Source organism: Podarcis raffonei, chromosome Z (genome assembly GCF_027172205.1).
Source record: "Podarcis raffonei isolate rPodRaf1 chromosome Z, rPodRaf1.pri, whole genome shotgun sequence".
NCBI classification, from domain to species: Eukaryota; Metazoa; Chordata; class Lepidosauria; order Squamata; family Lacertidae; genus Podarcis; species Podarcis raffonei.
The window spans coordinates 39,311,372-39,337,814 of NC_070621.1; the positions used below are offsets into that span (position 1 = coordinate 39,311,372).

A 26,443-nucleotide genomic window follows, 5' to 3' on the forward strand; every position below is an offset into this window, starting at 1 on the left:
ACAAATTTATTAAAAGAACAAATGATGATACTTAAAAGACATCCATGTAGCTTGTAAGAAAATCCAAATATAAAGAATGTACTTACACTGTTTTTTTGTCTTGCCTGAGAAGTTTGGATGAGAATTCACTCAATATATCAAGAAATGCCAGATTTAATGGTGGATGGCTCTCACCTTGAGGGTTAGGCTCTTTAAAAGCAAACTCTATGCCGTCCCTGAAAACAATTAAGAATTGAAGTGAGCACTTATAAATAAGTTTTCACAAAGGGGAAAAAATGAAAAACATACAGTAAGATTTCCTTTTGAGATGAAAAGGCTCCAAAACAATTGATGCTAGAAAAATATTTCAAAAGGGTAAACAGTATTTTTTACATTTCAAATATTGCAAATCATGTATTTTACAGCTGTGAATGAAACATTGCTCTCAATTAAAATTAAACATTTTAAATGAAGCTAAAAGGATTTTTCCTATTTGTTTTTATATTCTCATGGAATACAGGAAATTCAAAGTATGACACTTTTCTTTTTGGTGTTGTGTGCACATATGAAAGTGCTTTATGAAAGTCTACCCACTGCCTGATGCCCAACTTTGAAAAACAAAGGTGAAGCTAGGTCTTGAACCGCAGAGCTTCTTCATGCAAAACAGGTTCTCTGCCACTAAACTACAGCCTTATCATCATAAAAAAGCTTCAGAAATATCATAGTCTACTTTCTGATATGCCCAGCTAGGCTAGAAGAAAGCAAACTATTGTGCAGCAGATGGAGTAAAATGCACAGACCTCCAAGGGGTTTGTGTGATAGTATTGCTGAAATTACAGGAAGTTACATAGGTGGTGAATCTTTCAAACTGAGGTTCACATATGCCAGGAGAGTTATATTTGGCCTCTGCGCCACAGGTTCTACCCCTACCACAAAGACTGAATTGGCTAGAATTGAATATACTATTTATTTTAGACCTTCCACCTGCTAGAAATGGTGAGACTGATCACACATTAAAATTCACAAAAAGCTAAATAGTAATTCAAAACTCCAGAATGCATTTGTGTTTTCCGAAACAAAACAAAAAACAAAAAAATGCGAGCAATTACTTGTGTAGCATAGCAATGGCTTCTCTTGTTTTCAGTTGATCGAGTCCAAATGTTAAAGCAAAACGTCGAGCTAACTCCTTAATGCCACTGAAAGTTGGTGATGATCTGTCAAAGTTATACCCATTTTCTTGAATCATCTCATTGAAAAGCTGCATAAAGAAAGCATTTTTCAGTCTTAATAAACTTTTGTATAATTTAATGCGTAATCTGACTATTTCCCCAAATCTTACAAAATGAGCGTCTTCTACCAACTTTAACCAAAACCATCTTAAGAGCTAGTCTTTCAACATAAAAGAATAACTTTGCTTACACTCCAGCAAGATATAAGTTTATAAAGACGGGAGTATTATTTATAACAATACAATGAAGTGTACAGAGCATTCTGTCTGCTAAATTCCATCCCCCAAAACTTGATTGAGGCTTACAATGTGTGTACCCGTATGTCAACTTATTTTCGGTAAACCTTTTGCAATGTGGTGTTAGTACTAGTTCTAAAATATATGCAAGGTGAAGAAGAGCATAGAAGAAATGTGCTTAATGAATTGGGACATTATGAACTTGGGCATTAATATTATTAAAGTATTTCAGAATTATCGTCTGATGGCCTGCAGGGTGATGCAAGCTGACATATTATTCAACCCATTAATTTACAGACTGAGGGAAACATATGGGAAACCCTGTTCCTTCAGGTGAGGGTAGTCCAACACATGGCCCATGCACACTCGCATACATTTAAGTGACTGAATTTCTCTTTGAGAGAAATCACAAACATATGAAATGTGATTTGTTCCCAGAAATTTCAAAATTGTCAATGCTCATTAAAGTTAGCATTAAGTATCACAGAACTTCATGGGCATAACAATGGACTCAGATATAAATAGAATTACTCCTATAACTTGAGTTGCACTAATTTATTTTAATAAGGTCTGTTTTTAGCAACCACTGGGATCAGGTACTTTAATTGAGTAAGTACTTACCTGTTGTAAACTGAGAATCAGAGTCTTTGCACACTGGATTTTATCTATTTGCCTTGTTTTACTCATTGTTTCTTTGATTATATCTCCATAATCATTGTAATACTATAAGGGAGAGAAAACACACAGAACAGCTTGACTTGCTGACAGCAAACAGTCACTTCTTAACAGTGTCAAGAAGTTAATTGAAGAGATACTAAAAAAGGACTTTAAAATATTTCATTTAACTACAATTTAAAAAGGCATTCCCAGGGCCCAGGCAAGACATGCATTCTATCAATACAAGACATAAGGAAAACAAATGTATTCTAATATGAATCAAGAATATGAACTGTTTATGGTCTAACAGCCACACATAAAAAGGAAATATAAAATACTTGAAAAATGAGAACATGCTAGCTGACAGCAACCAGTTAACATGAAAGCCCCACCCCACCATTTTCAGAAGATCAGAAATGCTGAATTACCTTCATATATTGCTTAAAAATATCTGCCGCAGTATTCATTTCCACCACTGTATATACAATAAGTTTACAAAAAGCTGCAAGCAAATTTCTTCTTTTGTGCAAAGCTTCAATCTTACTGGCTTCATCGTCCTGCTGTCCATCTAAGAAATGAAATAAGGTGCACAGCATTAAAAAAATCAATTCTCATCAACTGGACCTTTATTAACAACTGCTGAAAATGTTGTTGAAAATAACCTATGACAGCAGGAAAAAAGAAGTGACTACCAAATGCTTTGCCAGCTACACTGTATTAACAAGGCAATCTTTAAAAAGAAAATAAAACTTTAAGTACACCGTAGCACAGAATAGTTTTGGTAGTTGATTTAAGTTCTCTTTATTCATTTCTTGTATGATCCCTTTCCAACTTTTTTACAAGAATTTACACTTAGACTGGTATTTCATGGAATCATAGAGCTATCTTTTAAAGGTAACTGAAAGCAGGACACAATGCAAGGCCACAAAGTTCTAACTGTTGTAAATGACATATTCTAAGCTAACGTGAGTTACTACAATTTAGACTGCAATGATGAAAATATGGTGAAAGCTAGGGCCTAATTCCCACTCAAGTGATAAACATGTGTCTTCACTGTACCACTTCAGACTGCAGCTGAGAACTCATGTGATAAGATAACAGGCACGCTATTCTGAGGAAGCCAGTGATTTAGTAGATTAAGGGAGAACCCAAGTCTTTTGGGTCATATTCAGATTCTGTCAATATGATTAGAAGATGATTTCACAGCCTTATACCTGCACTGTTGTTATCATCATCCTGGTCAATGAAGACATGATCGAGAATAAAACTCAACATTTCAGCTTGCAATGAAGAATCAGGAGTATAAACTAGCGGCTCTAAGATGTCACGACCTCCTGACATAATCTGATGACTGAAGATCATTAATACGTCACACAAAATTGTAAAGGCCTGCAAAAAATAATGATAAGAACCATAATTATATATGTATTTTTCTGTTGCAGGCTGTTAGATGTGGAATTCCCACCCCATCATTACATTGTGTCTGTCATATTATGAAGACGCTGACCTTTGACACCTGAGATGTTTTAGGACCCACCTTATTCTTCCGATTTTAAGCATTAACAGATTTTAGTATGATTGTATTATTGTGGCAAGGAATCCAATAAACAGTTATAGTCATCATCAACCAGAGATATGATATGCTAAACTTGTAAAGTAAGGATCCAACTAAGTTTCCCATTTATCTAAATATTAACCTTTCAAACACCAAAAGAATGACATCCAATAAAATAAAACAAAAACCTAATGAAACAGTCCCCTCCCCCAGCTTACCTTTTATTCTGAGGAGCTCTACTAAATCTAGTGAGAGAGCTATGTATTTTAGCACATGTATATTTCACCTTTCTAAAGGCAGTACCTGAGTAATTTCCAGTCCATCTACCATCCAAGCCCATGTGCACCTAGAAGCATTCTGGGTTGAAAATAGCTGAAAGCCCTTTTTTAAAATAAAAAAATCAATTTTCTTAATTGATTGTTGGGCAGGGCGGTGGAACTAACGTAGGTGTTCTGGGGTACCAGGTTGCCATTGAGCACTGCAATGGCAACCCCAGGGCTAGAAATTATTCAACTAAAATATCAAACAAAAGTGTGTTTTCATATGCCATATGCTGAAACAATGTAAAGATACTGCCTTTCCAATATTCTAAACGTTAGCATCCTAACAATTTGCACTATTACACAATTGAGGAAAATCAAGATTTGCTTAAAATTACGGGGTGTGTGTGTGTGTGTGTGTGTACACACACACACACACACACATATATATATATATATGTATGTATGTATGTATGTTTCTTCAATCACTTACATACAAAGGAGCCAAGTAGTAAAACAGTGACTAACCTGTTCTTTAACAGCAGTATTTACGTTGGTAAGGTAGTGCTGGCAGATTTGACAAAATACCCTCATCTGTTTCTTTAAGCGTAGAAGATCCTCCTTTGAAACAGAATGTTAAATAATATGCAATGCTTTAAATTATACTTACTTGTTAAACAAAAAATGTATGTTAATTAAGAACTTGTCATAAAATAGAAATGATCTAAGAAAAGAAACAAAAAACATGTAGTATAATTGCAGCTTATTTGACCCTTGGAATTATACCCTGTGCAAGTTTCAAGCAGGTTTCTGGATCACACATTGCATTCCTCTGTTCTCCTCATTACAGATAGAAATAAGCGGCTGAAAAGAGATGTCCCATTTATCTCATTTAAATGAGAGACCTCCCTCCCTCAGCTCAATAAATCCACCCTGCCCTTCAGAGGTCAGAAGGGTTACCAGCTGTCCTTCTCTCCCCGCCCCCCATCATACTGACAGGCACTTCAAGTAGCTTGACCTGGTGACACACTGCTATTACACATTTCATTCTATGAAACTATAAGTTGCCACCATCATCATAACAAGGCTTACCTTTGTAGAACTGCTGTCAGTAATTTTTGCTAGCTGCCAAAGGATTACATAGTGAGTACACTGCAGAGCATGAATAACAATCTGTGTTTAAAACACAAGATAAAATGGTTATTAAAAAAAGGACTGTGATTTTTGTTTTCTTAGATGTATTTTTCCTATTACTGCTTTTTTAAATATACAAACCTGTTCAGGCATATCTCCATTCTCAATGCCTGTTTTTAATAACTTGTAGTTACAACCAAATAAATCCCATCTTGACAGATCATGAGCACTGAAATAGAAAGAAAATGAACAGTTCAATTTCATCACACCTTCTCTCCCACTTTGCAATGCACTGATTACTGTATTCCTTAGTTCCAGTTATCTGTGTATCTGAAGAAGTGTGCATGCACACGAAAGCTCATACCAAGAACTAACTTAGTTGGTCTTTAAGGTGCTACTGGAAAGAAAAAAATTTTACTGTATTCCTTGCAATACAGTGCAAGCAGCACAGTGCAACTACCCTTAGGCATTAGTTGAATTACTCTCCTTATAACAGCTCTAGACATGTTATCACCACAGAAGAGGAAACCTTAGGTGGTCCTCATACCTCTCTAGGCCACACCTATTGCAGCCCCAACTTTTGCCTCTGACTCTGCCCACAACAGTCATGTGGCCCCCAGAACGTTCCCCATAATGGAATACAACCCTTGATATGAATAAATATCCCCACTCCTGCTACAGAGTTCCAGTGTGCTTTGCACAGCACCAAGTCATGGAGGATGCAATGCGCCTGATTTTCTCTCCTTGCCCCTTCCCCTGGATTGGAAGAGGAAGGAAACAGGGGTGCCAATCTGTAAATAGCTTTTTACTGTAGAATAGATTGTGGCATCAGCACAGTTGGTATCATTCAATATAAAATATATCCTAAATGAACTTTCCAGATCTTGGTCTAGTTCTTATCTCAAATTTGTCCTGGAAAGCACTGAGCAACCATCCTAACCTCCTAAGACTATTTACGTAACGTACTGCAGAAATAATCTGGTTACCAGCAAAATTTAATCAACATCTCCTGTAAAGGAATGTGTCCCACATAGTCAACAGTAAGATAACCTGAAGACTCAGGAAACAATTGACTTCAAGCAAGTAATGAAACTTTTTGGAATAGTTAAGGATTCTTTTACTCTTTAGATAAAAATATGTTAAGTGTTGTAAGATTTGTTGCCTAATTATTTTAAAATATTGCTGTCTGAAGCAGCATCCATATATTCGGTCTCTTTCATTTCATGTAGTAAGACAATATTTCTTTATTCTCTTACATATGAATTTCCTGTGGGTATAAGAATAAGGGTAAACTCATTCATATTTTTTTAAAAAAGCACACTGTTACTCTAGCAAAAAAGATGCTGAACCTTCCCTCAGCTTAATATTGGGAGTGTACATAGAACACACGTAGGTAGTGTACACATATACAGGTTTTTAATGTCCACCTTCAAACAAGATAAGATAGATTCATGCACAGCTTTCCCTAAGTAAGTGGTTCTAAAGAAAGAGCTAACATGAAGACTAACTGGTAGTACTCTCTCTCTAGTATTAAAAGAGTGTATGCCTCTTTACACGAACATGAAATGTGGTAATGTTAATAGGGGAAAAGACCAGCAGGAACAGAAGTTGGGCATATTGAGCAGAAAGTAGTCAAATGCCTGCATAATACATGGCTGCTAAAATGATCACAGCACTACTGTCAATTATTTTAAAAATTATTTTCTGAAATAAATAGTTTAATTTTAGCACTTTTAAAACTTCTCAGTGATTAGAATTTAAATTTCTTATTAAAACAAAGAGTTGAGAGTTGCAAGAAGCGGACAGGCTGTTCCTGTACTTACTTATGAAAAGCAGTGATTCGCTTTAATGTTGATAGGACCTGATAAGCGTCATCTTCATCAGGCTCTTCACCCTGTTAAAAAATTATACGGTTGCAGTAAAAGTAAGTATCTTCAATAAATGGTAAAGTAATATTTTATGAGTAGCTCAAATGAAAAGCACTCACAAAATCAACAACTATCAATGCTTTCTATTTCAGGCCATATATGAAGTACTTGCAATTGTTGAGGTTTTTTGTTCTTACAAGGAGCGATGACCAGTGAGAATGCTAGCTTGAATGCTAAAGCAAGAAATAAAAACAAACAAACATACAACTAAAACAAGATACATGCCTCTTGCAGAAAATCTTCAAGAAGTCTATTGAATTTGTCAGCCAGTTCATCCATTAGCTGACTTCTTGCAATGTCCACTCTGTTAAATATTGTGAACTCTTCATTACAGAGTGCATGGTACGTTTTAGAGCAAGCTTCCAAAACATCTGTGTCGGTGTGCTTTTCAACAATATCCCGGATCTGTCGCAATAAGGCATCCAAATGCTACAAAAGACAAATCAAAATTATCAAGTAAGCACAGCAAACATATTTTTTCTGGTTATTTGCTCAAGTAGAACAAACAAACAAAAGCAAGCAAACAAACAAGCAAACCCAAAAGGAATTTCTTTAAAACTACTTATTTCAAAAGAGGTAGGTATTGGCTTCACCTGTTACAAGAGTTGCATTCTCTTGAAGCTATCTGCTCCATAGCCAAGCCTGCAATAGCCCCCACTATGGAATGCTGCTAACCCCCAATATACAATTATCTGTTTAATAGGAGGATTTGTTCAGTTTTTATTCCCTTTATTCTTCTATACTTGTAAATTTACTTACCTTTTCTAATCTCCCTGTTGTGTAGATTTCCAAATCAAAATATTGTGGCAACTGTAACAAGTTGGTGACTTTCTCTGCATCTACAGAATACTGTAGAAATTGATAAAGAAAACAAAGCTCAAATATTTTAAAAGAAAACAAAAGTGCCCCACATACCAGCTTTCTATCAAATTATGCATTCTACAATTCCAGACATGAGTTTCACCAGGAAATCAAAAATATTCATTATTAATCAACACTGTTAACTTCATTAACCAAGTAACTTCTCCAAATGCAATCTTTCTGTATGCCTCTTCAAGTGCTGGGACCAGTGGAAAATTGCACAAAAAGGGCAAAGCACATTATTTCCATGCAAAAGGTCCCAGGTTCAATCCCTGGCTTCTCTAGGTAGGACTGAGAAAGTTACTCCTGTCTGAAATCCTGGAGAGCCGCTACTGAGATTGATTGACCAATAGTCTGAGACTGCATAGGCAGCTTCCTATGTAATTGTGGTCTTAAAAAGAGAGAGAAATAAATCACTCACTTTTGCTAACAGCTGAGGGAGTGCCACAGCAAAAAGTTCTGTGATCCTTGTCCTGTCATCCAACTGTGCTTTTTTCTCCTTTGCCGTAAGTACCTACATTGAAAGTGTGAGGATAGTTATAACTAAATAAGTGATCATATCAACAGTTTCAACAGTTGTTTAGTGCAACCAGTAACTTACTAAGTTATAAAAATGTAACTCATAGTAGACCCAAGAGCCTGCTGCGCCAGACCAAAGGCCAATATAGTCCAGCATCCTGTTTTCAACAGTGGCAAACCACATGCCCCTGGGAAACCCAAAAGCAGGACACAAGAACAATAGCTCTATCCCACTGTTGTTCTCCAGCAATTGTTATTCAAAGACATGCTATGCTGTACTACTTTCTGGAGTTAATATATAAAATAAAGAACAGGCGTGGCTCAGATGTGCAGCAGCTGCGCCAGAATCCCCACCCATCCATGTGCTCATACATGCCCAGTGACAATTATGTGTAGGGAATTTGGTACAGATGCCACATGTATGAACAGATTCATATAAAGGAGCAAACTAAAATTTATTGTTTACATTTATTAGTTGCTTATTAACTGAATCCTCTAACCAATGTACAACCAAAGTTAAGCAATGGGTATAGAATCATGTTTTCAACAGCCACACAATTTACACTACATAAAGTTATTGCATCGTAGAACTAATAAGTGCTAATGCTACAAAAATGTGCCACAATTCTATGACCAAATTTCAGTATTGGAACTTGAATTGCTTTACTCTGGTCTTTGAGACAAAAGATAATTTAGTTAAAGTTAAGATACTTTCACTAATATGTACACTAGGCATGAGTTCATCTTCCAATCAGCACATCTTACTTCTGATTTAATGTAATAATCCAATGAAAGTTAAAAGGCTTTTGGGTCACAACTATAGGGTCTTTTGATACGTATTTTAACAATGCAACATTACTGACATTGTACTGCATCCATCTGTCACAACATATGTGAAGAATTACCAACATAGTTTTTCATTTGCTAGAAAGCCTTATTATTAAAATCAAATATGAGAATGAATTCAGCACTACTGCCATACTGTAAGTTTACAAAAACTAAACCATACCCGCTTTCCTGAGCCTCTTCCTACAGGCGGATGACATTCAGCTGCTTGTCTAATTGTACACAGCATTATTTCAATTAGTGCACTTTCCTGTTTGTCTGTTAAAGCTGAAATTATAAAAAAGATCAAAATATTTCAACTCATTTTTCCTAAGAACATACCTGCTTATGAAGCCTTAGATATAAGTAATAAAGGTTTTCCACTGGAATTATGTTAATAGCTTAAACTTGCAACTGGGGCATCAAGATTAAGTAGAAAACAACAAATGTGTACAATTGAGTTTGAATTCAGGTTTGGAAGTAATAGTAATGTTTTACAGTTTTTGTACTACATCCAAGGCTGTATTTGCATTTTAATGCTTTCTTTAAGAAGACAGCAGTATTATTTTTACAGAATAAAGTAAATGGGAGATTCACATGATAAGAACAAAGCAGGAGCAAGGGTACTGATCTGCAGAATTAACTCAAGGTACTGATTTAGTATTAAAATGATTTCAAATGTTTAATAAAATTATCAGGGATGATGTTTCAGTATAAATCTGCAAGACAGCATTATTCCTACAACCACAATACCTACACAGAAAAACTGAGGAGCAACCAGACATCTGTTTGTTTATTAAAACACATTTGCTGGTTTGACTATGAAATAGGGGAGGGGGTTAACTCTGTATACTAAAAAATCATGGTGAGAGACCAAGGGAAAGTGGATTTCGCTCCTCATCACTGCAAGATCCACTCTATAGTTCTCTGGAGAACTTGTTTATTAAACATATACATATTTCATTTGATCCCCAAATTGAAGACAACAACAAAAATTCAACAGATTTAGGCCACAAACTATGCTTCATAAAGAGTATGTCCAATCCAAGAGTACATTCCAAGGAAATATGCATAGAACCAAACTGACCTATGGACTGCAAGACATGTGGACTATTTGCTAACCAATGGTTGCAACCCAGATTTCTGTACACAAAAGAGCTTCCCTTTCTCTTCCATGAGAAAGGAAACCTCTCCAAACTCAAAACCCCTTCCCAACCAGACTATAAAGTCTTCTTATGAAAAAGTTTGATGCTGAAGAATACAGTGAAATCTTACGTTCTTCTCCATTGAGTGGCTCCTCCAACAGAAGACTATTCATACATTCCCAGTCCTTCAAGAGGTCAGTGGCACAATCCCACATGCTGTCCACCAAGTAAGCAGCATGCTCATGTAACTAAAAAAGATTCAACTGTATTTAACATTTTGTCTCAGGAAAACTAGTTAATATGTATACCCCAAAGGTTAGGAAAAGCCCTACTGTTGTTGAAGCTATGAAAGAGCCAATACTAATTCCTGTTATTTTTAATTTCAAAGGGAAGTGTTAATATTGAACAGAATTATGGGCAATTAACCAGGAAAATGTTTTGTTACTTGTTTGCAGTTACTATGATGACCCCTTGAAACAAGTGTATTTAAGCATCCTGAACTGGTTTACTTATTCAGAAATGTGTGCTGCATTTTAATTGACAGTGACAGTCATGGTTATTTGAAAGATCTAATCACAGCAAAACACTCAAAGAACCTCAAATCAGACAACTCTTCTTCTCCCCTCATGCTTCTATTATCAAAACTGTCAATGCTAAACAGTGTCAGCAATAATCATAAAGGGAGAGATTTGGAGGTGCACAGAAGAGCAAAGGAAATGTGGCCTATGAGTTCAATCTTCCTGGCCATATTGTTTATATTCATACTCTTAACAGAGTAGCCAAAACTTTTCATGAACTCATTTTCCACTAATTAGTGTAGCCAAAAAAATATAGGCCTCGGCCTCACTCTAGGCAGCTGTTTAATCATCAAAAACTACCTCTACAGTAAAATAAATAATCCCTTTAATAACAGATTTGTAAAGACATCCTAGTTTAAAAAAATGTTCAACAGATACAGTGGTACCTCGGGCTAAAAACTTAATTCGTTCCGGAGGTCCATTCTTAACCCGAAACCGTTCTTAACCTGAGGCACGCTTTCACTAATGGGGCCTCCAGCTGCCACCACCGCACTGCAATTTCTGTTCTCATCCTGGGGCAAAGTTCGCAACCTGGAGCAACTACTTCTGGGTTAGCAGAGTTTGTAACCCGAAGCATTTGTAACCCAAGGTACCACTGTATATAAAATGAACTGGGGCAAAACTATTTTACTGCTCTTTTAAACAAATTGCTATACTTGGGTGAGACACTTCTTACTATTCAGAAAGTCTTGAATGCCTGGTATGCTCTTCTGGAAGAAATCACCATAAAAATCAAGCATTTATCTTAACTATAGTTCTATAAAATGAACAAGTTACTCATAAACATACCTCACTTTCCAAAAAGAAAAATACTAAAGTCTTGACAAGGTTAGCATTTGGACCTTGTCTCCCCCGTCTTTTAAGAATTCCATCCTCTTCAGGGTCTCTACGACTAAAAAGCCTTTCAAAGCAAGGGAACAAAAAAACAAGCACCAGACATTTATTGCTATATCAAAAATTGCTGTATATGCATTTACTAGACAGATGATGTTTTCAAGAGCAAGAGTTAACTATTATTAACATGTAAAAGTTTGCTCTTTTATAGACAATATCCAATTGTTGCACCCTACTGATGCAGTGAACTTCCACTTGCACATGTGATACATTTTATTTCTCATTTTCCTTGCTGTCACCCATGCACCCCAAAATCTGCTCCAGTGGGTTGAGGGACCCTCTGAGATAGATGGGGCGGGGGGAGATGTAGGGGGCAGAAGAGGAAGGGGAATTCCCACTGTGTAGACTGGCACTATGTGGGATCTCATCCTCTATCACTATGGAAGGGTTGCCTATAATAGGGTTGCCACATTTTGAAGAACAAAAAAGGGGGCACATTTTCCAACTTCTACTTTCTGTTCTGTTAGGCAAACGCTGAGGCACTTTCTTGCATATTCACCTCTGGTGACTGAACACTCAGTGGCCTAGTTTAAATATGTGTGTGTTGGGTTAGGATAGCAGGAATGCAAATACTTGCATACTTAGAATCATAGAATTGTGGAGATAGAAGGAACCCTGAGGATCATCTAGTCCAACCCTGCAATGCAGGAATGTGCAGCTGTCCCATATGGGGACTGAACATGCAACCTTGGCATTATCATCACCATGCTCTAACCAAAGCAGGGAGTTGAACCAAGGTCCTTCTGGGTGCAAAGATGTTCTTGGCACTGAGCCATAGTCCCGCTGAAACAGAAACACAGGAAGGAGCCTTATACCAAGTCTGACTCAATGCCCTGTCTACCTCAGTACTGCCTAAGTCCAAAGTTCATTCCATGACCTAATCCGGCCTGTCGGATTTTATCTGGCTCCTGTGGCAGTTTCCTTCCTGGGGTAAAATCCTAAAAAAAAGCTCAACAACTTCAACCCTAAAAAAACCCTTCATTTCCGGCCCTCTTTAAAAAAAAGTTTGCACACCACTGGCCTACGCAGTTGCTTTGGAACGTCTCAGGGCAGCAGTATTACCACACACACACAAATGGCTTTAGTCATTAAGGTCCCCAATCCATGCATGTTTTACTTGGGAGGAAACCCCACTGAACTGCTGGAATTTACTTCCAAGTAGAACACTGCCTCCAGATCAGAAATGGAAACAACCCTTTCCCCCAAATGATGCCCAAATTGCTTCTTTTGTTTATTACACATTGTATTTTATTGTATTATGCTTTGAATTCCATAAAACTATACTCATCTTAAGTCTGCATAATACCTCCTGCACTCCACTAACCATAGTTAGTGGAAACTAGTTTGCAAATCCTCGTTTATGATCATCCAATTTGCTAATCAACCATAAATTGTTATTTGTCAAGTCAGATATCACACCAAAAAACCTTAAGTCATTAACTGAACTGAACCATAAATACAAAAACCACCAGGATTTTCAGGCTGTCCATTTACTAGAGCTGTGGCATGCAGTGAAAGGCACAAGATGTCCACAGAGTGTGAGCAGGCATACTTGCCCTAAACTGTATGAGACTTTTAAAGGTCAAAACGAGCACTTCAAATGGGGTCCAGAAACAAAATTTAGCCCCTTTAACATTATCAAGCCCCACTTGGTTGGAACTGACTCTGACATAGGCCTATATATAGCACAGTACTGAGATTTCCTGCTCAGATGGAACTAGAGAAATAAAACTTAGTTGTGATACTTGTGTGTGTAACTTCCTACAGTCTGAAGCAACTATACTGCATTCGATTATTGCTTCCCTCATGAGGAGAGACTTTGTTTAAAACATATCCATAGTATGCTAATTACAGAAAACATTAACCATTTCATAAGTGGTACTTATACAAAAACATTATCCTGCCTTACTTTTTATAAAGAAATTCTCCTGCTGCTACAGCTACTGGACGATGGGCAGAGTAAACCAGGTGGTAGACATTTTCACAGTCTTCTGCAGTCAGGACTTCTTCACTACTCCTAGAAATGAAAATAAAAAATATATATCCCAAAATCTTAAGGAAGAACGAAGAGATTCAAAGTTGATGTTAACATTAAAATCAAAAAAAGGAGCAAAGTGACTAATATTTCGATGTAAACAAAAATAAAAGTACAGAAACAATAATCACAAAGCCAACAGAGCTAGGTTTACAATATAAAAGCACAAAAATACGTATCACAGTAACAAATGAAAACACTATGCATGCACCCCACAGTTTAAAAGGCCATAGATAGTTTAATTAGCCAAAGGACTGGTAGAAGAGGAATGTTTTTCCTTGGTGCCTAAAGTTATGGAACAAAGGTGTCAGGTGAGCATCTCAGGGGAGAGCATTCCACAAGAAGGGAGCCAACCCAGAAAATCCATTATCGTTTTGCTGGCCTCCAGACCTCTCACAGAGAAGGCACACAAAGAAGGCCCCAGATGATGACTGCAAGGTCGACTGGTTCATATGGGGGGAGGTGGTCCATAAGGTATTGCAGTCCAAAGCCATGTACACCAACCGCTCAGGGGTTGCATAACTAGTTTCATTTTACTGAGTTTCATTAGCTGCTTGTTAAATTTGTGAACAGCTGTATAAAAACACGGTAAGTGATCTGAGGTAAATGCTGACAGCTAAGTTATCTTTGCCGCCAACAGTTGACATGTCCCATAGCTACCAGAATTGGTTATGAATGGAGGGATGGTCAAGTACTACAGCAGTTTTATATGTAATATTATTTGCACTGTGGGAAACGGGCCAAATTCTCTCAGACATTTTTATTCAAGTACAATGAAATGTAATTGGCAATAAAATGATATAATGGAGACAGGGTGAATCCGGTTGATTGCTAAGTAGTTGATAGCTGCAGCTGCTTGGAAACTGGGTGAAGATGCTGTAGGAATTCTTACACCACCTACAAATAACTTCCATGAAATCAGTGGACTTTTAAAATTACCACAGCAGAACAGGTGACCTCACTAAGTCAGTTTAGGCTGCCCTGCTGCTCACTGTGGACATGAACAAAAAACCCACCAAAGAATTTGGGCTCTTAAACAAATATATCAAGGAATCATTACATTTTCTGGCACAAATGGCTGTTGAGAACTACTTAAAAACCTGCTCAGAGTATCCCAGCATGATAAAAACTGAATCCCCCCCCCCAAAAAAAAGATCTTTCAGCCCCATAAGCAACATAATAAAAGTGACACTGCAAAACAGATATTCTATGTTCAAAGCTTTGTCAAAGTGCACGTAAACAAAATGTACAAATTAACTCCACATGTTTATATTACACACTGGCCTGAGATACTTACTGTAAAACAAGAGTAAGTAGTTTTATTGCTTGCACTGCCACATCATATTCTTTGTCTAGAGTCATAGACACAATTCTATCCTGATGGGGGGGGAAACAAAGTTTTAAAATGACAAGTGTTAAAAATGGAAAGTCTGGAATGCTAGCTTAAATGAAAGAGAGAGAAAATGCTAGCTTAAATGAAAGAGTAAAAATACGAACCTTGAATCGACTGGTGAAGAGCTCCAATTTGGAATTCAGTTCTTTATTATAATAAAGCCCTTGCAAAGCTGTAAGACATTTGAGTCTTACCTCCCCTTGCTAAGAAAAAATCAAACACATGGAGGCTTTAAATATCATTTTTCAACATGACATGCTGCATTCATTGATTGAACAGCTCTACATCTATTCTAAATCAAAGTTAAATGCTGCAGGTCTTTACTGTTCTTGGTTTGTTGCTGTCATATTAATAACCAAGCACTCTCCTGATCAAACAGGCAATATTCCCAAAAACAATATAATCTTCCTCACTATGATTGTGACTGGGATCCAAACAACTACTGGCTGCATTCTAACATGGTAATCCATAAACATGGCTTACTGTGAATGAACAGCACGCTACTGCATGCTGGCAAATTGCTCCAGCTGCTCTCGTTCCCGAGTGAGGGCAACAAGCTATAATCCAAACCAGAGCTTGTAGTTTGTGTTTCCCAAACAAACCACAAATTGGGAAAGAGCCTTAGTTTCACAGATTGTAGTTTGTAGAGAAAGAAAACCATGTGCTGGTTCAGACATTGATAGAAACTAAGGTTCCTGGTTGATTGCTCCTGCTCAAACTAGGAGAGAAGTGCAGCAGGAGCGATTTGACAGTGTGTGCTAGCATATTGCTCATTCACAATAAACCATAGTTTATGGCTTACCACACACCAACAGCCTTCCTAAAAAGCATTCCAGGGTTATGGCACCAATACTGACAAGGCACACTGTAAAGAGCCTGATGAACATGTGCATGCAGGCACTTTGGTCCCAAGCAATACCCAACAACTTGTGAAACGCTTTTGACTCAAAGACCTCTTGGAATGTAATTCATATAACTTAACTTTTGTACTTCTCCATTTTGCTTAAAACCAACAGATAATATATATTTAAAATGTTGTACCTGTACTGAAACTAACTTTGTTTAGTTTTGCTGCCTTATTCTCAATAATTCTGAAAACCTTGAAAATGGACAAATGGTACACAGCATCTTACCTTGTCATGCATTGTCCATCCCACATATTTTAAATAGCTGTCATTGAGAAAGGCATCACTATACATTTTCATCCAAATCCCAATTTCTTCAATACAGATTGCTCTTATTTCAGCTATTGCATCCCTGGAAGAGAATTGAAAAGTAAGTAAAATACGATAAATAATCACAAGCAAAGCTTAGCCCGTTCTATAGCACAGAGCAACTGAACTCACCTGTATCTATGAACAAATACACCTTTAAAAATTGCATTCATCATATTCTCTATTTCATCCTGATTTTCTTGGAGCTGAAAAATACATTAAGTGCCAAATGAAGAAACTGTAGTTTTAAGAGATATACTTACACAATACATGTCTATAAAACTGAAATAATTCTCAAAAAAGATTACGGGACAGGTGAATTTGTTTAAATAATTGCATATTAACAAATCATTTTCAGTGTGTGAACACTACTGCATGCCATACTGGTGTGGGAAACTTTTGGCCCTCTAGATGTTGCTGTATTACAATTGCCATTCGCCAGGCTTCCTGGGGCTGATGAGAGTTGTAGCTGCAACAAAAGCTGGAGGGTCAAATGTTCGCCACATGCCATACAGTAGGATAGCAACATGAATAAAATATCCGTAAAAGTTTAAAATTATACTAATGAAACAATGAAGCTTGAAGATGTGCTTACAAGAGTCCACACAATTAGGGGGTGAGGTGGAGTGTTTCTTTTAGAGAAAGCAGTTTATGAGCATTGATGAACTGTTGCCCCACCATGCTTTCAATCAACTCACTTTTACCTTTTGCAGAGAACCTAATCATCTAGAGACATCTAAGACCAGAGAGTGGAAGGAAGTGATTCAATGTTGGACACCATCCCATAAAAGAAAGCAGAAGCTCTTTTAAGAGCAATGTAGGGAGATTAAATGGCACTAAGTTCAGTTAAGAGGCTCTCTGAGCCCAGCTCCCCAGTTTGGAAAGAAATGCTTCCTTGGCCTCCACTTGTTCTCAGGTATGGTGCACATGTTGGGAGAGGAGTCACTTTGACTCTGCCCAATAGTTCTTTAGCCAAAGTGAGATTATCCATGGAAAAGGAGAAGATAGAATGCATAGGAAAAGAAATATATCCTCTACATCCATCCTTTGTACCCAGATGACATGCATGTTGACTATTTACACTATTCATGCTACAGGAACTTTGAAACTAAAACTACAGCCATTGTACTTCAATATTTCAATACTTCAATACTAGAAGACATCTGAAGGCAGCCCTGTTTAGGGAAGCTTTTAATGTTTAACAATCTATTGTATTTTAATATTTTATTGGAAGCCGCCCAGAGTGGCTGGGGAAACCCAGCCGGATAGGCTATTATTATATTTATATTGTGCCTTAGGCACAGTAAGATCATTGTCAGCTAGGATCCAAATCCTGTGAAGACTCATGACACAGTAGCTAAATTCTGGAGGTAAGAATTTCATAGAAAAACTAATGCTCAGTGCCACCTAGCAGAAAAGTTTGAGGACCCACAGTAAACTAGACTAAAAACTCAATTTTTGGAGAAGGGGTAAAAAGGAAACTCCATTGTATATAATGTTCCACACAGCACAAATCCAGCTGGTGGGAGTCAACATAGTCTTTTAAAGGGCTGTCTTGGTTAGCTTTCCTTGAAACAAGCCTACACCCATGGATAGAATAATCATAGAAATAGCTGATATTTTGCCTATACAGAGAAAGAGTGTCACCTTTCAAGATCTTCATCTATTTCTGTGCTTATTTTGTTATAGTTGTGATCTGTGCAACCAAACTCTTCAATATTTTATTGGGCTGATTTTTAAATGAAATCCAAAGTATTTATAAAAGGTGTTTGTCACTTGAGCTTTCAGATTTACAGTATTCCGAAAATAAATGATTTAGTAGTATTAATCTAGTAACCAGATGCTTCTCCAAAAGTGTACAGTAAGTTCCATGTATTTTGTATTGATGTGTTATTATCTTTTTCCGCAATTGCTTACACTTCTTAATTAATTTGATACAATCAGGTTTGATCTGAATTTACATATTTATTTATTTATAATATTATTCAAACGCTTAGCAGTTATGGAAGACCCTATCTTGGCATACTGGTTTACTATATGATTGGGGTGATTTAGGGTCCTTGCCTTGTTCTTCATACAGTACATAGGCAAACAATGGAACTCACTCTCTCAGGAGGCAGTGATGGCTTTAACAGAGGATTAGACAAATGCATGGAGAGCCCACCTCTCCCATGTGGTCACTGGGTGACCTTGGGCATGCCACTCTATTTGAATCTTTTGCACACTTGGTCGTTGTGTTGGATGTGTTAAAACTTTAAAAGATTAAACAAATTCATGGAGAAGAGGGTGTCAATGGCTACTAGCCATGATTTCTATGCTCTACCTCCAAAGTCGGAGGCAACAATGCTTCCAAATACCAGTTGCTGGAAACTGTGGGAGAAGAGAGTGCTCATGCACTCATGTTCTGCTCCCAGGTTTCCCACAGGCATGGATGCTGGACTAGAAGGCTCGTTGGCCTGATCTAGCAGGCTATTCTTATGTTCCAATAACTAAGCAATGGCAAGATAAATTTCACAATCAACTGACAGCACACCTCATTTTGCATCAAAATCTTTAGAAATTAAAATAATTGACAAAGGCTCTAACCTCTTTCCTTTTTTGTAGCAAGAGCTCCAGTCTATCATTAGCTCGTTTTACAATTATTTTATTTCGTTCTGCTTCATACTGTCGTTGTGTATTGTCCATGTTAATGCTCAGATTTAATGCCACATTCACTAATGCAGTCATCAGTTTCATAGCTAAAAAGTATGAAAGATAAAATCACTTAACGTGCATGTGTTTTAAAAAATAAATAAAGACATTATCAAGACTGCCAAATGAGACATAGAGACAAAACCACTATAGTACATTTAAATTAGACTGCTCAGTGTAAACAAGGCTGCAATCTTATACAAACTTACTTGGCAATAAGTCCCACTGAACTCAAGGGGACTTACTTCTTAGTGAACTTGTACAGGGATGCACTATTTGAATAATTCATTCAGAAATTGAAAGGATGGTTACATGCAACCTAGATAATATTGATCTTAATGAACCACTATCTTGATTTGCCTCTATATCTTTATTTTCTTATTGGAGGAGATATCAAAACAGGCCTATTAGAATGACTACAGTACAAACATATGAATAATTTATTTTATTTTTCTAAATTAAATTACAATCAACACATGCACACATAGAAATGTATGTGTGCATTTGTATGTAAGTTTATAAAACAAAAACTAGCATAAATAATAAATGTCTTCATTTATATAACAGGAATATATTTTCTACAACAGTATAGTATCTTATTCCATAACCATTTGAAATAACCCAAAACTTTTCAAAAATGCTTTTCATTACATATGTTTTATTCAGAGACTCTATCCTATTTTTTGTGGATGGGTAGCAATCAAATCCCATGTCTTTGCCTGGTACCAAAAAGCTTTCCCAGGGGCAGAACCCAGGGCAGATATTCTCAACCATAGCCATATTCTCAAGGACATTTTTCCAGTTGCATCTGCTTTATTTCAGAAGGCAGAGACAACAAAGCATCCACATGCTAACATTCAGTAATACAGGAGGGAGTCCAGTGAGGATGATCTCAGTTTTTGGATATAGCCCAAAATATATTTTATTTTACTGTGATTATTCCCACTTTAAGGAAGGCAAATAGATATCTATTTTATCAAACTATGTTTTTCTCTTTGGCTTACTGCCGATTTCTGAACCAGTCATCGCAAATTCAATAAAATATGGGAGAAATCATTATTCAGGATGCCTTTTAAGACTTAAAAAGAGAATACACAAAATCATACTAATAAAGACTGCTTACCTGCCAGTGTGCTAGTATGTCGAAATGCCCTGACTTGAGAGTCTGATAGTCCTGTAAGTAGTGAAATGACTGTGTCCATCATATATTCATCATATATGATACTATACTGACACTGCCGGACCAATACTCCAATAAACTCACAAAAGCTTGACTTAAATTTCTTCCATTGAGGACCAGCCATGGTAAGTGGATAATCTCCACTATCCTACAATAGGAAACAAATGTATGTTAATGATATTTCATATTATTGTTTGTTAAAATATAAGACGACTTGAGGAATTAAAACAGCAGAAGTAAATGCTGTAAATATCAGCATTCTTCAAGACCCAAGAAATGCTCCTCACAAAAAGGATTATCAATCTTTTCTTTAGTACATAAGATATTCTAAGTTTTGTTTTGCTGTCCAAAGTGGAACCAAGATTTCTGCTCACCACAAAAACAACAATTTTTTGCAGAACCAAAACTCTCAAGGCAGCAGGTGCATTTGAACATGCAAGAATAATAATAATCACTCTGGAATAGCCCTGGGGAAAGAAGTTATTTTAAGAAAACTACATAAACTGAGGTGCCAACAAGCAGTTTTCAAAACAACGCAGGGATTTCAAAAGAAACCAATGATAAGCAATCTGTAAGACATCCAGTTTACTGTTGAAGTCAACTGTCCTTTTTAGCTCTTGAAAATACACACTTCTGGAGAGGAGCTCCCTTATTAAGGCATAAACTGATAACCTCTTCAGAGCAAAATATGTATGGCTCTTGTGCAGTTTATTACCATTGTGCTAAGAAATACAGCTAAACCCTTTTAGATGAATAGTTGGAAGCAGTCTTGAAAAAAACATATTGGAACAGTATTTCAAGGTTTAAACAGTAGAATGATATTTGTGTAGGAGCATGTACATACATATGTAATACTTATCAAATATTCCACGTCTTTATGACATATCATATTGTTTCTAAACTTAAATACAATATTAAATCTAACAATGCTAATAATATGAATATGGCTGTTTAACAGTGCCCTGGGTTAATATCTTTTAATTTATCCCACGCAAAAATTCTCAAAACTCCACTGTCCATTGTTTTCTTCATTACTGTCACAAGCCATTATTTAACACTGGAAATGTATATTCTTTTTAAATGTCTTGCTTCCAATAACTTCTTTGGGACACCTATCTCTATCCATGCTTGGTATTTCATCGCTCCCCGTTAAAACAGGGGTGGAGAAGCTTCTTTAGCTGAAAAGCTGTAGGCTCACAAGGGCAGCCCTCTGTGGATTACATGCCCCTGGTGAGTGGGGCCAGGGACATGTGGGCGGAGCCACACATGATTCTTACTTTTGTACAGTAGGCTACATTCCAGACATGCAAAAGCCAGGCAGAGGATTACATACACAAACACTTCCACACACAACAGGCATTATGCACTCAAGGAGAACATAGAGCAGAGACAGGTGTGGCACAGAGAAAATCTTGAGGGCCCAAAAGAGGCCTGGAGGGTCATATTCGGACTCTGGGCCAGAGGTCCCCCACCCTATCCTGAAAACCAGTGTTCAAAATTCACTGGTCGCCAGTCACATTTCGCAACTCACAACCATCTACTTGGTGACTGACATCACCATCTGGCTGGCTGGCACACAGTAGCATTTCTTGCTGCATACCAGCCAGCCAAGCTGGAGAGATGTCAGAATCACCAGCAACTCTTGACATCTCCACAAGTCGGCAGCGTCTTTTACTGTCACACTACCACAAAAGTCAGCTAACTCATGTAGTAGCATGGCAGCAAAAGACGCCACTATGCTCCAAACAACCCATCTGTGGAGATTTTTGTTGCTGGCAACTCTGGGTGGAGAGGGGGAGAAATTAAGACAATGGAGCCAGGAGGAGAACAGAAGCTGCTTTCTGAATATCACCGCCAAGGACACTTGGAGGCCAAAGCTGCATGGTGTTCATCTTTTTATTCCATAAACATGCAACCTAACATCTCAATAAACTAAGTTTCCAAGGTTTATTTTTTAATGAGTTACAGAACCTCAGGGCTGCAAAGGGATGTTTGCAAAACAAGTGAACTTTCATACTCCAGAATGAAGCTCAGAAGGATTTCTAATGTTTAGTGGATAGGATTTCAGAATTGTGGGTTCTAGTCAAAGCTAATCCTATTCAAAGTAAATCCATTTAAGTTACGAGGCATAGCTAACAGGGTCATTACAATCAATGGGTCTACTCTAAGCAGAACTACAACCCACTGTCTGGCCAGGTATTTTTCTCTTAAGACAACTCTTTGGTCCCTAGTGGTTCTCTGGACTCTCTTTTACTTCTGTGTGTGTGTGTATCCCCTTTGACTCTCTTCTACTGTTATCACTGCTATCCTTTCTTTTAGGACCAATTGACACAACAGTACTTCACACTGAAGTGGGGTGGGTGGAATTCAGACAAGGCCATCAGCCTTATGAACGCCTCTTAACTCACATGGTGTGGCTTGCTACTTTCTGGAAAGTCTTTGAAAGATGGCTTGAGCAACATTAAAAATGGTTGTGCTAATCAGCCATTTAGAAGCACAGGAAAATTTTGAAAAGGAAAATGGTTATAAAAATGATAGTTAATATATAGTTATTTGTGGACTTAAACCATATCATGACATTTTGTGCCGTCATGCACAGGACCTACATTTCTTTTTCACAAAATGCATATACCACAATGCTCAAGGTCTCCTCTAAGTACTCACATTCATTTTTATCATTCCAGTTCCAAGAATCCTCAGTAGACCTGGTTCCCACCACTTTTGCTTAGTGTTATAGTTTTGTAATGCAATCATATGAAAGTTTATTCAGAAGTAATCTCCAGTGAATTCAATGGGACTTACTTCCAGATAAGTGTACATATAGAATTTTCAGCCTTACACCCCAGAGAAGTGGGGTTAAGACCTTAGTTTATTTATCACCCAGTGCCAACTTTGGGTGGGAATCCATTAAAGAGCCCTGTCAATGGAAGCCCTGCAGAGTCACTGGGAGACCAGAGTTTGAATCCTCACTCATCCATGAAGCTCACTGGGTGACTTTCGACCAGTCACCATCTCTTAGCATACCCTACCTCACAGGGTTGTTGTGAGGATGAAATGGAGATGAGGAGAACCATGTACACTTCTTTGAGCTCCTTGGAAGATAAATGTGGGATATAAATACAATAAGTGAAATAAAGGATTTCTGCTTCTGTAATGGGGCTTTATTCCCTTCCTCCACAAGCCACCCCCAACTGGCTTGGGGGGATTGAAGTAGCCACCACCACAGCGCACAGGGGCAAAAGAGAGGGGACTGTTCCATCCGGCAAGTCAAAAAGCTTGCCCTGACAAGAATGATTGCCTTAGTGTGATGCTGAATTCCAATCTTTTAAAAATCAGTGAGGCTGTTTATTTTTTGAGGTGATTTTTATTCCAATGGAGACTCAAACATTCCACTGTGGTGATCGTAACTTAGGTTTAAAGTGCCATTTGGTGGCTAGCTTACATATCTGAGTTTCTAGCACTGCTTAAAACATCCCTTCAAAAGAGATGCCATCATTATTATCTGCATGTTTTAACTGTAAGTTCATTTCCACTGCTTTTACTTATTAACTTTCCACCCTACCACTATCCTTTGCTATGCAATGTATTACATCAAACATTTATATCCTGCGACATGATAGTTCATTTCATAAATGCATGACAAATTTTCTAGAAATATGTCTAAAATTTACCTCATCAAATTCTTCAGTCATTTTCCGAATAATTTCTGAGTTTTGCATATGTCGAAACATCTCTGCTGTTACAACCCCTACAAGTAACAAATAGTGATTTAAAATCACATCATACAGTATCACATACCTTAACTTCTCTGGGGGGGAAAAACGTTATGCAGGAACATACTAAACTGAAATGTCATTTAATGTTTGGACAGTAAGCACTGTTTGTGTATACAAACAATTACAAATTCAGGCAAGGCCTGCTTTATAAGCTGCTAACATGCAAGTTTTTATACAGTTGGCTGTTAGAATTTTCTAAAACATGTTATATGCTATATTGTATGCCACCTCAATATCTGTCAAGCCACTACAGAAATATTGTTAATAAATTAATCCTGAAATATTATGATTCACAAACACATGAAATCCTAGTTGGCAGCCTAAGATCAATCCACAATGTCTTCAATTTTTACAAGCAAGAGAACCGAGGAGGAGGAGAGAGATAATAATAATAATAATAATGATAATAACAATAATAATTTTATTTATTCCCCAGCCACCCTGGGCGGCTTGCAGCACATATAAAACATAGTAAAATATCAAACATTAAAAAATTTCCCGATATAGGGCTGCCTACAGATGCCTTTTAAAAGTTATGTAGTCCTTTATTTCCTTATGGTACAGGGCTTGTTCTCAAGCTAATAAAACATAGTTTATTAGACTGAGTAAGTGACATCTGAACCAAGTCTTGCTCTCCAACAAGAAGAACTGAAAATACTGCAAACTATGCTATTTCTTCTACCTCCTCACTCACTGCAATGTTTGTTTTTTTAAGTGTTTATTGAAGAAGATTTCTCAAATCTTTAAAGAAGAGGCAGCTAACCCATTTGAGTGAATACATTGTTTCCTTTCTACGTGACCATTGAGTTGTGAAATTTAGACATCCTAGCAACTCAAGCCATCGTTTGCAAGTCTACTTCGAACAGTGATTTCCAGTTCTGATTTGCTGGCTGGTAACAAAACTCGGGTTATAAATTCAGATGCCATGACAAACCATAGTTGTGCTTCCTTAGCCATACTTGGGCATCATGTCTGAACTGAGCTACTCTGTGACAGGCAAGTCTAATGGAAACATGTCTAGCCAGCTGTGCTTAAGAGAGAGAGTGGTGGCAGGCATTTGCAAGCCAAGCCCCCACATTTAAGTTGAATAGTTAATTGAAAAAAGGGTGGGATTCGAATTTTTTTTTAAGTCTGTAAGGAAGTAAACACTACTTCCAAATACACTTCTTACCTTTACAGCCTGAACATTGAATAAAGAAGTTGATGAGATCAAGAAGTGCTATATCCCTGTCATGTTTGTAGGATTCTATCCAGTCATCTACCACAGACTAGGGAAAAATAAATAAAGCCACCATTAAATACACTGTAACTACCTTTTCAAGATGCAGCTCCCACCCACCCCAAAAAGCCACCAATCAAAAATTTTTAATAAGCTCATAAAGTTCCCTGAACCGGTTCTTCTAAACAGCAAACTAAGTTGCTTATTTCTTTACTTTCTTTCATTTCTCAGAGTATTAGGCTATATGCATTCACTAGCAGAATATTCTTCTGCTCACACAAAACAACTTTCCCTTCTCCTTCCCCTCTGCCAGCCCTGCTTCAGTTATGTGAAACAGAGAAGTCTATATTGTTGTGAACAAAGTATTTTGCTTGTAAGCAGCTTCTACTGGTGAAAGAGGTAAAATGTTTTAATCAAGCAAGACAGTTCTCAGTTAAAACTATAGCTTGCAGATTGATGACAATGAGACAAAAGAGTTAGGTGCACTGATTTTAATTCAAAGGTGCCTTTCAACTCAGATGCTGCCCCCTATGAGCAGAAGGGTACCTTTGGATCAAACTATTTTTATGTTTGTATCTATATACAAACAAATGCTTCCATTAACCAAAATAATTTAGAAGTATTAAATAAACCTGCACTAATAATGCACACTAACTCTTAAGATTTGGAATTTAGAAAGTACGTCATTCTGCCAATACTGGTAGAATTAGCTTCATAAATTAATTTCTGAATAGGTAAAGTTAAAGGACCCCTGGACAATGAAGTCCAGTCAAAGGCAACTATGGGGTGTGGTGCTCATCTCACTTTCAGGCCAAGGGAGCTGGCATTTGTCCACAGACAGCTTTCAGGGTCATGTGGCCAGCATGACTAAACCACTACTGGCGCGCAGAGTCTTGGGATTATGTTCTCCCCCTCTGAAGGAGAACTTTGGAAGTTTCACTTAATAACAGCATGTCTTGTTATCAATATTTGGGCAAACTGTGGTCAGCCTTAACTATGGTTTGCTGAAACAAGCAAGTTTTATCAAGTTGCCTTCACAGTCAAAAATCGCACATGTGTTAAACTGCTGTTAATATCGTTCAATAGAAATTTCTGCCTTCCTCCTCATAGCTGCACCAGAGGAGAAGGAGAAAGG

The 26,443-nt window shown here is 37.3% G+C and overlaps 1 protein-coding gene across 5 annotated transcripts in view; it reads right to left on the bottom strand.

The window, feature by feature from the left end:
- STAG2 (stromal antigen 2) overlaps positions 1-26,443 on the bottom strand; it is a 60,983-nt gene that overhangs the window by 7,485 nt on the left and 27,055 nt on the right. For 4 of the 5 annotated variants that reach the window (XM_053373256.1, XM_053373253.1, XM_053373255.1 and 1 more), the window contains exons 5-28: positions 25,261-25,357; positions 23,985-24,061; positions 20,257-20,461; positions 19,029-19,180; positions 16,575-16,648; positions 16,362-16,485; positions 15,333-15,431; positions 15,133-15,212; positions 13,710-13,817; positions 11,696-11,807; positions 10,459-10,576; positions 9,368-9,471; positions 8,261-8,353; positions 7,738-7,827; positions 7,204-7,407; positions 6,874-6,944; positions 5,192-5,279; positions 5,009-5,089; positions 4,445-4,537; positions 3,316-3,490; positions 2,530-2,669; positions 2,066-2,167; positions 1,089-1,237; positions 87-215 (exon numbers count right to left, since the gene is read on the bottom strand). In XM_053373256.1, coding sequence (XP_053229231.1) covers positions 87-215; positions 1,089-1,237; positions 2,066-2,167; positions 2,530-2,669; positions 3,316-3,490; positions 4,445-4,537; positions 5,009-5,089; positions 5,192-5,279; positions 6,874-6,944; positions 7,204-7,407; positions 7,738-7,827; positions 8,261-8,353; positions 9,368-9,471; positions 10,459-10,576; positions 11,696-11,807; positions 13,710-13,817; positions 15,133-15,212; positions 15,333-15,431; positions 16,362-16,485; positions 16,575-16,648; positions 19,029-19,180; positions 20,257-20,461; positions 23,985-24,061; positions 25,261-25,357 — 2,765 coding nt within the window. The remainder of the gene's footprint in view (positions 1-86; positions 216-1,088; positions 1,238-2,065; positions 2,168-2,529; positions 2,670-3,315; positions 3,491-4,444; positions 4,538-5,008; positions 5,090-5,191; positions 5,280-6,873; positions 6,945-7,203; positions 7,408-7,737; positions 7,828-8,260; positions 8,354-9,367; positions 9,472-10,458; positions 10,577-11,695; positions 11,808-13,709; positions 13,818-15,132; positions 15,213-15,332; positions 15,432-16,361; positions 16,486-16,574; positions 16,649-19,028; positions 19,181-20,256; positions 20,462-23,984; positions 24,062-25,260; positions 25,358-26,443) is intronic. The other variant, XM_053373257.1, reaches the window with a different exon arrangement.